Source organism: Toxorhynchites rutilus, chromosome 2 (assembly GCF_029784135.1).
Source record: "Toxorhynchites rutilus septentrionalis strain SRP chromosome 2, ASM2978413v1, whole genome shotgun sequence".
Lineage (NCBI taxonomy): Eukaryota > Metazoa > Arthropoda > Insecta > Diptera > Culicidae > Toxorhynchites > Toxorhynchites rutilus.
Genome location: NC_073745.1, coordinates 68,760,745 through 68,773,519, shown reverse-complemented (window position 1 = coordinate 68,773,519; position 12,775 = coordinate 68,760,745). Strand labels below are relative to the sequence as shown.

Genomic DNA, 12,775 nt, shown 5'->3' with positions numbered 1-12,775 from the left:
TCGAAAAAGGCTTCATTATGGTTACAAACAACGCGAAACTGAAGGAACCATTTGAAAATTAACGAACGTGGAAATTTAAGGCTTTAACTAACCAATATTGAACCGTATTTCCATATTTTGGTAGTTGTGGATAGATTGGTTTGCGATTTGAATGTTTTTATAGGTTGTGAGTAATTTGTGTTAATAATAATATATTACACTTTATATTCACTAAATTTTATCTCTATTTATTTTGTTGAATATGATGAGAAAATAATGTTTCTTCTGTATTATAGTGACCTTCAATACTTTTGGCTGGTTTGTCACATTACTTCCATTTTTTGAAAGAATGTCGAGAGTGTGAGTTGAACTCGTGACCTTTTGCGTGAGAGATGCGGATGTTACCACTACACCAGATTGTCTCCGTGAGAATATAATGTCTAGTTTTTTCAATTAACCAACTGCAAAGTTTTCAAATTGATAACTATTCAGTAAGAAAAAACTAGAGATAGGATTTTCAAATAAATTTGGCTATGGGGGTCTATAGTATGACTGAATTCTGGAAAAGGGGTCTCTTACCCAAAACAGTTTGAGAACCCCTGGTTTAGAGGTTATAACGTGTGTTCAGACAATGATTCCTGCCTGCTGCAAAGCTTTGCAGTTATTTACGATCAGCATTTATAGTTGTAATGGGTTATTTTCAGAATGTAGCGTCCAGTTTTCAAGACATCGCTAATATCACCCAAAATTCGTACTAGCTTAACGTGTTCGAAAATACAGCGTATTGGACGTCTTAAGATCCAGCGAGTATCGCCCCAAAAACTCGAGGAAAGAATTGAACAACAGACCAGTGAAGGCACTCTGTTCGCGAGATGGCGACAAATCCACTACATCAACCCTTCCAAACATTGCTCGTGAATACTAAGTAACAAAAAATAAAAGCTAGAAAGAGTGCAGAGTTAAGAAACGAATACCGTTTTGTCTCAAATTCCGAACACTTCATTTTTCAATGTAAATTTACTGAACTTTAATGTTATAAATAATTGAATAATAAAAACCCCTACATTCTTTGTGGTACGGGCTTCATTTAAACATCATTTACAGGTATTGATACTGCCTATAACTTATAGTACTGAGCATCTGCAAAAAAGTGACTGCAAAACCAGCCACTGAATGTTTGCGTTAGCAAATTCGGAATTTGAGTAAAGTTTCAAAGCACAAAATCCAAATTTTTGGGAGTATAGTATTTTTCCAAAGAAGAATAGCTTTAATTTGATATATCGTCCATCTAAATTGGTCTAGTAGCTCAAAAGTTATGATTTTTTTAAATTGCCTTTTTGCTGTTCGGAATTTGAAACAAATGTAATCAAACATATTTTTAGTCCGATAGACAAAGCACTTAATATTCCGAAAGATCAGAGTACGAATTGAGAACGACGGCCAAGTTGTGAAGTCACTTACGCTCATTCCCTAAATATGTAAAAAGGGAAGTCAATTCAGCAACTGTCGAAGTATCATAAACCTCAATTGTAAGGTACTTTTCCGTATTCTGTTCAACAGATTAAGAACATTATCATGCTATTAAAATTATAATCACTTAGCGCATAGTCCACACATGATCAACAGTTTACATAAATAACTATGGACGACATCCATTTATGGTGTTTCTGACCTTGTATTTTTATTTATTACACCTTAACCATTTTTGGTAATTTTAGAATTTGGGGAAGAGTGCAAAATAATGCCACATTACTAATAGTGTTCAGACAGAAAGTAGAAAATTTTAAAAACTAATTCTCGATAATCAATTTTGACTGCAGATGAAAATCTATAGAAGTGATTTCTTCGATTTTCTTGCCTCTTTATAAGCTTCCCCAAGCATGAAAGAGGATAAGCCCTGCAAAACAAGCGTATTTCGATCCCAAAAATTTCGAAAAACTAGGTTCATACATAAAATTATACTGTTAAAAGGTAGCTTCGATAACTCTCTTGTTGATATGTTTCCTTTATGTATGGATACAACAGATAATCCTATACAACCCTATAGAGAAAGTTTGCAGTAGCAGAAGTTTATCCGTGAGCATTGAACCTTTTTTATAATTTTTCAAGCTCTAGAATTTAGAAAACGAAATCCATAGTCATTCGTCCGTAATGAGATAGCTACAGATCAATCCATATACATTCTTCGCGCCGCCATCTTAACATATTAAGGACCACACGTTTTGGGGCAAACTTGAACGCTTCATTTGTTCGGATTCCACGAATGAGATCGTTTCCTTCGGAGTGTATGAGACGAGGGCGAGCCATCGGTAGGCCTTGTTAGATTCTTGGCAAACCAAGGATTTAACCATCAAGTGTAGAAAACACGGGTTATTTCGTGATCCACCCGTAACAGACGGAACGCGAAACACGAGAAAACACGTGAGCGGTCCGCAATGTGTTAAGAAAATGCCCACTCATTGTATTATTTCTTATCCGAGAAGAACACCGACCTAAGTTTACCGACGTTTACCATCCAAACATGTTCATGGCATGATATTGGACATCCAGATCACATCTAGACTTTGGTAAAAACGTCGCAAAAGATACTTTGTAAATCAACTAGAACATCTCCATGGGAGAATTTGATGAGTACTAAATACTATTAGAGGCCCCGCACACTGCTGACTTTTTTGCGACCGATAGTTTGGTCGGTCGACTTGATCAGTACGGAGAAATATGCATATGCGCACATTACATCGATTCAGTTGGGTCGTTTTCTGCACTAGCAGGCCAACCCGACCATACTATTGGCCGATTAGAAGTCTGTAGTATGGGGGGGGGGCTCTTAGACGCCAGATATACACGTGAACCAATCATTACTTTCAACAAACTTTTAAACTAAAAGTGTAACTATATGTAACTACATTTTACTATCTAACAGTTCGGCTGAAAAGTTTATAAAGTAACACAGTAAAACTATTTTTTTTGCAAAATTCAATTTTATTATTCAACATAACTGCCTTCGAGGGCAATACAGCGATTATAGCGATCTTGCAACTTGATACCATTATTTTTCGGTTTTTTCTCAAAATAGGCCTCAGTTTCGGTAATCACCTAATCATCGGTCTTAAATTTCTTGCCAGCGAGCATTCTCTTCAGGTCTGCGAACAGAAAAAAGTCCCTGGGGACCAGATCTGGAGAATAAGGTAGATGCGGGAGCAATTCAAAGCCCAATTCATGCAATTTACAATCAATACACGAAATTCGGATTTTTCCATTTTTTTCACAACAAAAGTTGCTTCCTCTCAATGCTGTAACTCACGAACCAATCGACCGATTGCTGTCAAATTTTGACAACCGAACTGTCAGTCAGTTATAATTCTAGTGCTTCCCAACAGAGATGATAGGATTTTGATAGCTCATAGCGGCCATCCTAGATTCTGTAAACCTGGATTTGACAGTCAAATGTCTCCAGTATCCAGTTGTTTCATGCCATTTAATAATAAAAATATTACTCTTCCATACTTTTGGAAATTGATCAAACTTTTCACGAAGTGTTTTGTTGCCTCTCAAAAAAACTTTTCGTGCTAAACGCGACTGTGAGGCGCCTTTCTGGCTCAAATGCCATTGCTGGAGTGAGCCAAACCCACAAGTGTGTTCTGGCCGTGACCGGAAAATATCGCAAGAGAAATAAGAGCAACGAAAATAACCTAAAAGAAAAAAGCGTAATCTCACAAAAGCTTACTAGAAATATTCTAACGCAGAGAAAACCTCATGGGCATAAATGACACCATTTTTATAAAATTATTTTTGCGTAATGATTTTTTTTCTGAGGTCAATGTAAAGGAGGCGAAGTCCCCATCTAACGAGGATAAGTAACCGAGACGACCTCAAGCCGCCAAGATGACACAATCCGAGTCTGTTGCAGACCCGTCGGCGGAAACAGCGATCTTTCGCAAGCAAACCAGTGTTCCATTGATTGCCCGATTAGTTGGAAACATAGGATATGATCCTGTAGTAAGGTCCGACCGAGCTTTAGCGAGAGTCGGACGGCATATGTTTGTCTCGTACATTACGTTTGTCCAGCTAATTTTCATTTTGAAATATATCATGAAGGCTGTTGTACCGTGATCTGAAGAAATGTCCACAATTATACAGCCATTCCATGTCAATCCGATATAAAGGTTCTCAGATTTTCGTGACAAGTGGAAATTTTGTTATTTATCGCAAAACATTAGACCCGTATTTTTTTTTATTAGGCCGACCATTTACATTTTACATTTCATCTTTTTCCTCTTTTTTCCAAGTATGACAAGTATGACCGATTTCGATGATCAGCACATCAAATTAAAGGCAATGAACGACTGTTCTTTCGGGACCAAGGGCGATTTTTTCGGGCCAAGGGGATTTTTTTCATGAAAGCTGAGGTTTTTTTACATAACATATCCAAAATTCAGAGATGCGTTATTTTTTTATGATGATTTTAAAGTTATGATTTTTCAAAGTTTTCCGATGATACGAAAAATCATGTTAATTTTTGCCTTTTCCTTCCAATTTGGAATTAACGACTGAAACTGTTAGAATGAGCCATGTTTGATTTCATAGCTTTCAATTGAAAATTTCATCCGTTTTATTTCTCCGAAATGGAATGGATCATCTCCCAAAAAAAAGCAATGTTCAAAAAGACATAGGAGGGCATAGCACCTTTACCACTATATCACCGGCGCCACAAACTAATTACTCAGGGTGGTCTTCTGCATTTCTTTCTTACCATTGCTTACCTGTTTCAGTGAGTACGTTTCGAACACGAAGAATGCTCGAAGAAATCAATTTTTCGATTTTACTTTCAATAAGTTAAGAGTAGCTTCAAACTCGTGTGTATGCTTTGTATTCAATTTAAACAGATTCTCCCATGTTTCCCACTTGCAATATCGCCTTATAGGATGCTCCTTGGTAAACTTTAGCAAACTACGTTGTTGCTTTTTTTGTAGTCTCTTGAATACAGAACAACCTGGTTATCTTTACAGTAAGCTACAAGTAATGTAAAGTAATCGATAGTTTTTCATCGAACGTCGAAGTATGGAAAATCATTCTTCGTTCGAGGTGTAGCTCATTGAAATTACTTACACGAGTCTTGAGTAGCGCATTCCAGAAATAACTGAAATGAAAGAAATAATGATTGGAGACTTCACTTCAGTGTGAAGGATGAGACGAAAGGAGCATGCATGAAGGAGAAGAGACATTTCCTCCATTGAATGTGAAAAGAGTTAAAAGAGTGTAGCAACATCTAAAACCAGCGTGAATGAGCTGAAATGAAGCTGGTTGATTACAACATACATGAATAATGATTATCTATTACTCTAGAATCCTGTAAATGTTAATTGTAACGTTCACTGCCATTTCAGATCTTGTTTTGAGGTGCATGTGTAAGAATGAAGTGCGAAGACGGAATCATCATCTAGGAAGATATAACTTTATCACTAGAAGCATTTTGTACTAGATTTCGGACAGGTGTTAGTTTTGGAAAGAATTGTAGTTTGCATTAATAATAATTTCCGCGCTACTCGTTACTTCCTTTTTTATACATATAAAAATAAATGTTAAGTAGTTTAGAACATAAAATTAAAGGCGCAGTCTGAAACAAAACTTTTCTTTGCTCAAAATATTGCATAACCAGCACTATATCTACTATCATTTAGCAACGTTTCAAATTATTATTTTTTGTGGGAACGTACCGTGTTTTTGTTACCTTGATTCACTGTGTTAAGCAACCAATTGACTTTGTTTTGACGCTAAATTTGCACAAGAATGAATGATGTTTTTGCGAAATAAATCATTGCAAGTCTAAATCAAATTCCCAAACAAACCACTTTCGACTAGCATCTTCTATTCCGGTCCGAGTTAGAAACCAAAATAAAATATATCTACCAAGCTCTAGGTCTATACCCTCTGACACGTTTTCAAAGCACACGCCGACACCTGCACGCCATTCCCAACACCTACAACATCAGGATAACCGACTGACACGCCCACTCACGCACATCAGAACTAATCGATCGACAAACCACTCATCGTCTAACTAACCTTTTCCCGCAACACCCTGGAATCAATCCCTCCCACACTCTCACACTCACTCACTATTTATTCTGTAAGTTTTCGTGAAGACTACTTACTATTACTTACTACTACTGGCTCAAGAAGAACGATACTAACCGCATTATAATGTACTAACTTCAATACCACCAACTTGTGTACATAGGCATGCCGACCAAGAGCCTCCGGCTTAAATTGGAATCAGGTTGTGTCTCATGCTAGACGCAAAATGGCTGTTGCATGTCTAAGAGCAAAACCAATGTATAGATTGAGCAGGTGACTTGTCCACTATTTTATATAAATCTTACACTCCTCCAGCGATTATCACTCTCACTCTTGTGTTGTGTTGATTTTTTAACTTATTTGATTGCGTTTGTGTTGTTTTTTCTGTACTTAGCTAGTTCCTTTTATTTTTCTAAACTCAAAGTAGCATTTGCGATGAATCTAACCGGTTCGTTTGCTGTTTGCACCCTTCTTTTAGTTTAGCAAAGTTTGGCTTGTGTTAGTATTTTTGTGTTTCTGTTAGGATCAGTCCAACTAACTGTCTCTTTTTCCTTCTACTTTGGGTGACTCGATTAGACACCGAGCGTGTAACATCTTCGCAAGGACATACTCCGAACTGTGGCTGGAGGACGAGAACGTTGGACAGGAGGTTATGATTGAAGATCTTACTGTAAGTGGTTCAGATATTCGACGACTCGTTGTCGGAAACTGAGTGTCCTGTTTTTCGATTGTAGCAAACATTCGAGGATGCCGAGAAAAAGAAGAAGGAAGAGGAAGAGGAGGAGGGTAAACCCGATCCTCTGACTCAGCTGGTGACGACCTTCTGCCGTGGTGCGATGACCGAAAGGAGTGGGGCTCTCCAGGAGGATCCACTGTACATGTCTTACGCGAGCATTGTCGCTCGTTCTTGTGGTGAAGAGGAGGAGGAAGGTGGTGATGAAGAGGAAGGCGGTGGAGAAGACGAGGGAGGTGCCAGTATCCATGTAAGTATGCATTGATGTGAACACTAGCGAAAGCTATCGTCATTTAGTACAAATCGAGCTAACGACTAGCGCCGAACTTAACACGACTAACCTCCCATTACTTGCCTTCCATTGCATACCTAGACCATGCAGAAACTCATGGTAAGATCACTAACACCACTAATGTGTAACGATTTCGAGCAAGGAACTCACCACAACAATTTTCCCGTTTTCAAGGAACAAGAAATGGAGAAACAAAAGTTGCTCTTCCATCAAGCTCGTCTAGCAAACCGTGGTGTTGCGGAAATGGTGCTGCTGCATATTTCCGCCTCCAAAGGCATCCCATCGGACATGGTGATGCGTACGCTAGAGCTTGGTATCGCTATCCTGCGTGGAGGCAATATCGACATTCAGATGGGCATGTTGAACCACCTGAAGGAGAAGAAGGATGTTGGCTTTTTCACCTCGATCGCCGGTCTGATGAATTCGTGCAGCGTGCTCGATCTGGACGCATTCGAGCGTAACACCAAAGCCGAAGGGCTGGGAGTTGGTTCCGAGGGTGCAGCCGGTGAGAAGAACATGCACGATGCCGAGTTTACCTGCGCTCTGTTCCGTTTCATTCAGCTGACTTGCGAGGGTCACAATCTAGATTGGCAGAATTATTTGAGAACCCAAGCCGGTAACACCACTACAGTTAACGTAGTTATCTGCACCGTCGATTACCTGCTGAGACTACAGGAATCCATCATGGACTTCTATTGGCACTACTCGAGCAAGGAGTTGATCGATCCGGCAGGTAAGGCCAACTTCTTCAAAGCCATCGGTGTCGCTAGCCAGGTTTTCAACACCCTCACTGAAGTCATCCAGGGTCCCTGTACCCAGAATCAACAGGCATTGGCTCACTCCCGTCTGTGGGATGCCGTTGGTGGTTTCCTTTTCCTGTTTTCGCACATGCAGGACAAACTTTCCAAGCACTCCAGCCAGGTTGATTTGCTGAAAGAACTTCTCAATCTGCAAAAGGACATGATCACCATGATGCTATCCATGCTTGAAGGTAACGTCGTCAATGGCACGATTGGTAAGCAGATGGTTGACACCCTGGTCGAATCGGCTTCCAACGTGGAGCTTATTCTCAAGTACTTCGACATGTTCCTTAAACTGAAGGACCTAACTTCAACGCCAAGCTTCACCGAAATCGACGCGAACGGTGACGGTTGGATTATGCCGAAAGACTTCCGCGAGAAGATGGAGCAACAGAAGAGCTACACTCCCGAGGAAATCGATTTCTTGTTAGCCTGTTGCGAGACGAACCATGATGGTAAGATCGACTACATTGGCTTTGTCGATCGATTCCACGAACCGGCCAAAGAGATTGGCTTCAATTTGGCAGTACTGTTGACCAACCTTTCGGAGCACATGCCCAACGAACCTCGTCTCGCACGCTTCCTGGAAACCGCTGGCTCCGTTTTGAACTATTTTGAGTCCTTCTTGGGTCGTATCGAAATCATGGGTTCCTCCAAGCGTATCGAGCGAGTGTACTTCGAAATCAAGGAAGCGAACATAGAGCAGTGGGAGAAACCACAGATTAAGGAGTCGAAACGTGCCTTCTTCTACTCGATCGTCACGGAAGGTGGCGATAAGGAGAAGTTGGAGGCCTTCGTAAACTTCTGTGAGGATGCCATCTTTGAAATGACACACGCTTCCGGACTGATGGCTAGCGAAGACGACGGAGGAAACGTACGGCGTGAAGCGGCGTTCACATACATCAGCGAAGAGGAGGAAGAGCGTGCGGCACGGGATCCAATCAAGCGAACCATACAGGCAGTAAAGGATGGATTGTCCTACTCGATGTACATGATCTCACCCTCGAACATCAAACACCAGATCGCCGTGATGCAGTCGAAATCATTCCCGGAAATCATCCTCGGCTTTTTTAAGATGATTTTCTACGCATTCTATTATTCGGGCTTCGGGGTGTCGATCATTATCAAGTATTTGGTGAACATTCTAATGTCGCTGATGCGTGGACCGGCGCAGGAAGAGGAAGAAGTGATTCCAGAGGCGGAGCCTTCGCTACGTGCGCTGCCGCCGTTGCCACAGGAGGAACCTCCGGGAACGGTGCAAGCCTTCGGATTGGACATCAGCAAGGAGGAAAATGGACAGTATCGCGTGCAGCCACACGAATCTCCCGCATTGAGCCCGTCGTCATCGCAGGAAGAAACCGGTGAGAGCAGTCCGGAGGACGGCGCTGGAGAACCATCAGCCGAGGCTGCCAATGCGGAACCTCCGATGACTTTGGTTGACCTTCTCGGAGGTGAAGCTGCTAAGCGTGCCGCACAGGAACGATCGGAAGCTCAGAAGGCTCAGGAAGCAACGCTGGCTAGCATAGAGGCCGAGTCGAAGAAGGCGTCCGTGGAAACGAAGGAGCCCGCCGCCGTCACGCAGATTGATTTCTCCAAGTACACAAAGAAGGCTGTCAGCTATTTGGCCAGAAACTTCTACAACTTGAAGTACGTGGCGTTGGTGCTGGCGTTCTGTATCAACTTTATGCTGTTGTTCTACAAGGTAACGACCTTTGACGATGAAGCGGAAGCGGGAGAAGGATCTGGTGAGGATTTAATGGGATTGGCATCGGGACTTGGCTCAGGATTAATGGATGCGGCTTTGGATGCGGCAAGCGGCGATGGTGGTAGTGGAGACGGTGGTAATGAAGAAGCCGAAGGCGAGGATCCGCTGGAGAAGGTAGAAGTAGACGAAGATTTCTACTATATGGAACATGTGATGCGAGTTGCCGCCTTATTGCACAGTTTGGTTTCCCTTGCCATGTTGATCGCGTACTATCACCTCAAGGTACCGCTGGCTATCTTCAAGCGAGAAAAGGAAATTGCCCGACGGTTGGAGTTCGACGGATTGTTCATCGCTGAGCAGCCTGAAGACGACGACATCAAATCGCACTGGGATAAGCTGGTAATCTCTGCCAAGACGTTCCCCGTCAACTATTGGGATAAATTTGTTAAGAAGAAGGTTCGCCAAAAGTACAGCGAAACGTACGACTTTGACTCAATCTCGAATTTGTTGGGAATGGAGAAAAATGCGTTCGCTGCACAGGAAGGTACCGAGGGTGGCGGGTTCTTCCACTTTATTGCGAACATCGATTGGAGATATCAAATTTGGAAGGCTGGTGTCACGATCACCGATAATGCGTTCTTGTATTCACTGTGGTACTTCATCTTCTCCGTCATGGGCAACTTCAATAACTTCTTCTTCGCTGCGCACTTGCTTGATGTTGCGGTCGGTTTCAAGACACTGCGTACGATCTTGCAGTCCGTTACACACAACGGCAAACAGTTGGTGTTGACCGTGATGCTGCTCACAATTATTGTGTACATCTACACCGTTATCGCGTTCAACTTCTTCCGCAAGTTCTACATCCAGGAGGACGACGACGGCGAAGAGGGTGATCGCAAGTGTCACGATATGGGTACCTGCTTCGTCTTCCATCTGTACAAGGGTGTCCGAGCGGGTGGAGGTATTGGTGATGAAATCGGTGATCCGGACGGAGATGACTACGAGGTGTACCGTATCCTGTTCGATATATCGTTCTTTTTCTTCGTCATCGTTATCCTGCTTGCCATCATCCAAGGTTTGATCATTGACGCTTTCGGTGAGCTTCGTGATCAGCTGGAGTCAGTCAAGGAGGACATGGAGTCCAATTGCTTCATTTGTGGCATAGGCAAAGACTACTTCGACAAGGTGAGTCGATGCAAAGTACAATGTTTGTGTTTGAAGCTGACGTTCAACTGTTTTCTCAGGTGCCTCACGGGTTCGACACGCACGTCGCTCAGGAGCACAATCTGGCGAACTACATGTTCTTCCTAATGCATTTAATCAACAAACCGGACACGGAATACACCGGTCAGGAAACGTACGTGTGGAACATGTACCAACAGCGATGCTGGGACTTCTTCCCGGTCGGTGATTGCTTTAGGAAGCAGTACGAGGATGAACTGAGCGGAGGCGGAAGTTAATTTTTGACACGAAACCAGAACGAACTTTCGTTCTACATTTGAACCAAAGATCATACATAAACAAACGAACAGAAACATCAACAACAACCAAACAAATCAAACAATCAGCAAAAAATTAAGAGAAATTTTAAAGACATTTTCAAAGTCCTTTTTAGTATATTGATAAAAAAAATATTCCAATAGATTCCTACCCTTGAATAAAAGAAAGCTACAATCAATGTTAAAGCAAACAAAAAAAAATAAAAAATTGAGACATTTAAGAATCGTCAATTCTGTGAACGTTATCAAACCAGATGTGAACTTATTTAGGGAAATTGTGTATCAAATTTGTAAACCCTAACACAGTACTACCTTTATCGAGACGTCACTCGACGTCATACGTGAATCAATCGAGCAATGTGATGGACAATTTGCAACAAACCTACAAACCGAAACTGGGACTGGAATTGCGACGGATGTTGTGTGCGAAACGACCAACTAGACAAATATTGCCCGACGGCACTGTTTGCGAACTTTTGCGAACGATGATCGAACTACCGGTCAAACTAACTTTTGTTTGTTTTTTTTTTCTTCAGTTTGTTACCTACGATTGATGTGTATGTTCTGTTATTTAGGTTTTGCTCTCTTGATGAAACATTTGAACGTGCGGTTGTACCGCAAAAAAAAACTTTGGAACAAAAATTGGAAATCGAACGCAAGGAAGGAACATTCGTTCATAACAAAGAAAAAAAACTGTAGTTATCTTACACTTTTTACCTAGTTGAAGAGATTTTATTATTATAATAAAAACAGATCGATTACTTATGAGTATACTAGTGGTGTGAGGTTAAAAAACAAAAAAAAATTATCCGAAATATCCGAATCATCGTTGAATCTGCCGCGATTAGTAAGATCAACGGTGAACGACTACAGCGTGGTTCCGAAGCCGCTATGTGTGGTTTCTCTCATTCACATCCCATTATTGAGCCCCGCTGCAGGCCCTGTTGTTGCAAAAGTTTTACCGCGCGGTAAAACTGCATTTTTTACCAGAACAATCAATGCGGTTGGTTAGAAGATCGATGCGAACAAACAATGTCCTCGCTAGTTTTTGTCTGGTATGTATGAAGTCCAGATGGATCAGCAAGCTGCGGCTCTCGTAGGTTGGAAGCCGAAACGGATCACGCAAAGGCAACAGTCGAAGAGAATATCATACAAACCGTCGGTTTACTGATTCTATTCGCGTCACTCCCGTTTTGAAAGTACGGATTCCAGATGACGCTTCTATACTCCATGGTCGGTCGAATTTGAGGCAGTTGACATCTGAGAATCTTTTGGAAACTCGAATGCTGAAACCTAAGTTTTCAACGATGTACGAAACATACTGCTTGAATGTCAACTTTGTATCCAGAGCTTCTTCAAGCTTTTAATCTCCGTTCTTCGTGCAATTTGAAGAAAATTCGGGAAATTTGAATTCTCATTTTTCTAAAAAATTCAAGCGAATTTCAAACCAAAAAAGCCAAACATCATACGTTTACTCGCTGTGAAAGATTGGAAAGTCATTGTTTTAGGAAATTTTGTATATCTATAAAAATAAAAATGATTTGGTGTCCGTTCCTCACGATTTAACTTAAGAACGGAGCAACGGATTAGAACAGTCAGTATCAGGATTGATGTGTCTCAGTCTGCGTCATGTTTATGTGCTAAAAAAATATGAAAAACCATTCGGAAAGTTGAAAAATTGGAAAGTCA

General features: G+C 41.4%; 1 protein-coding gene across 28 annotated transcripts in view; it reads left to right on the top strand.

Moving 5' to 3' along the window:
- LOC129770346 (ryanodine receptor) overlaps window positions 1-11,859 on the top strand; it is a 128,975-nt gene extending 117,116 nt beyond the window's left edge. For 12 of the 28 annotated variants that reach the window (XM_055773099.1, XM_055773098.1, XM_055773104.1 and 9 more), the window contains 5 exons: window positions 6,634-6,727; window positions 6,792-7,040; window positions 7,164-7,181; window positions 7,257-10,772; window positions 10,832-11,859. In XM_055773099.1, the coding sequence (XP_055629074.1) occupies window positions 6,634-6,727; window positions 6,792-7,040; window positions 7,164-7,181; window positions 7,257-10,772; window positions 10,832-11,047 (4,093 nt within the window). In that variant the 3' untranslated portion in view covers window positions 11,048-11,859. Of the gene's footprint in view, window positions 1-6,220; window positions 6,331-6,633; window positions 6,728-6,791; window positions 7,041-7,163; window positions 7,182-7,256; window positions 10,773-10,831 lie in introns of all 28 variants that reach the window. The other 16 variants (XM_055773121.1, XM_055773109.1, XM_055773105.1 and 13 more) reach the window with 3 other exon arrangements.
- The last annotated feature ends 916 nt before the right edge of the window (window positions 11,860-12,775 follow it).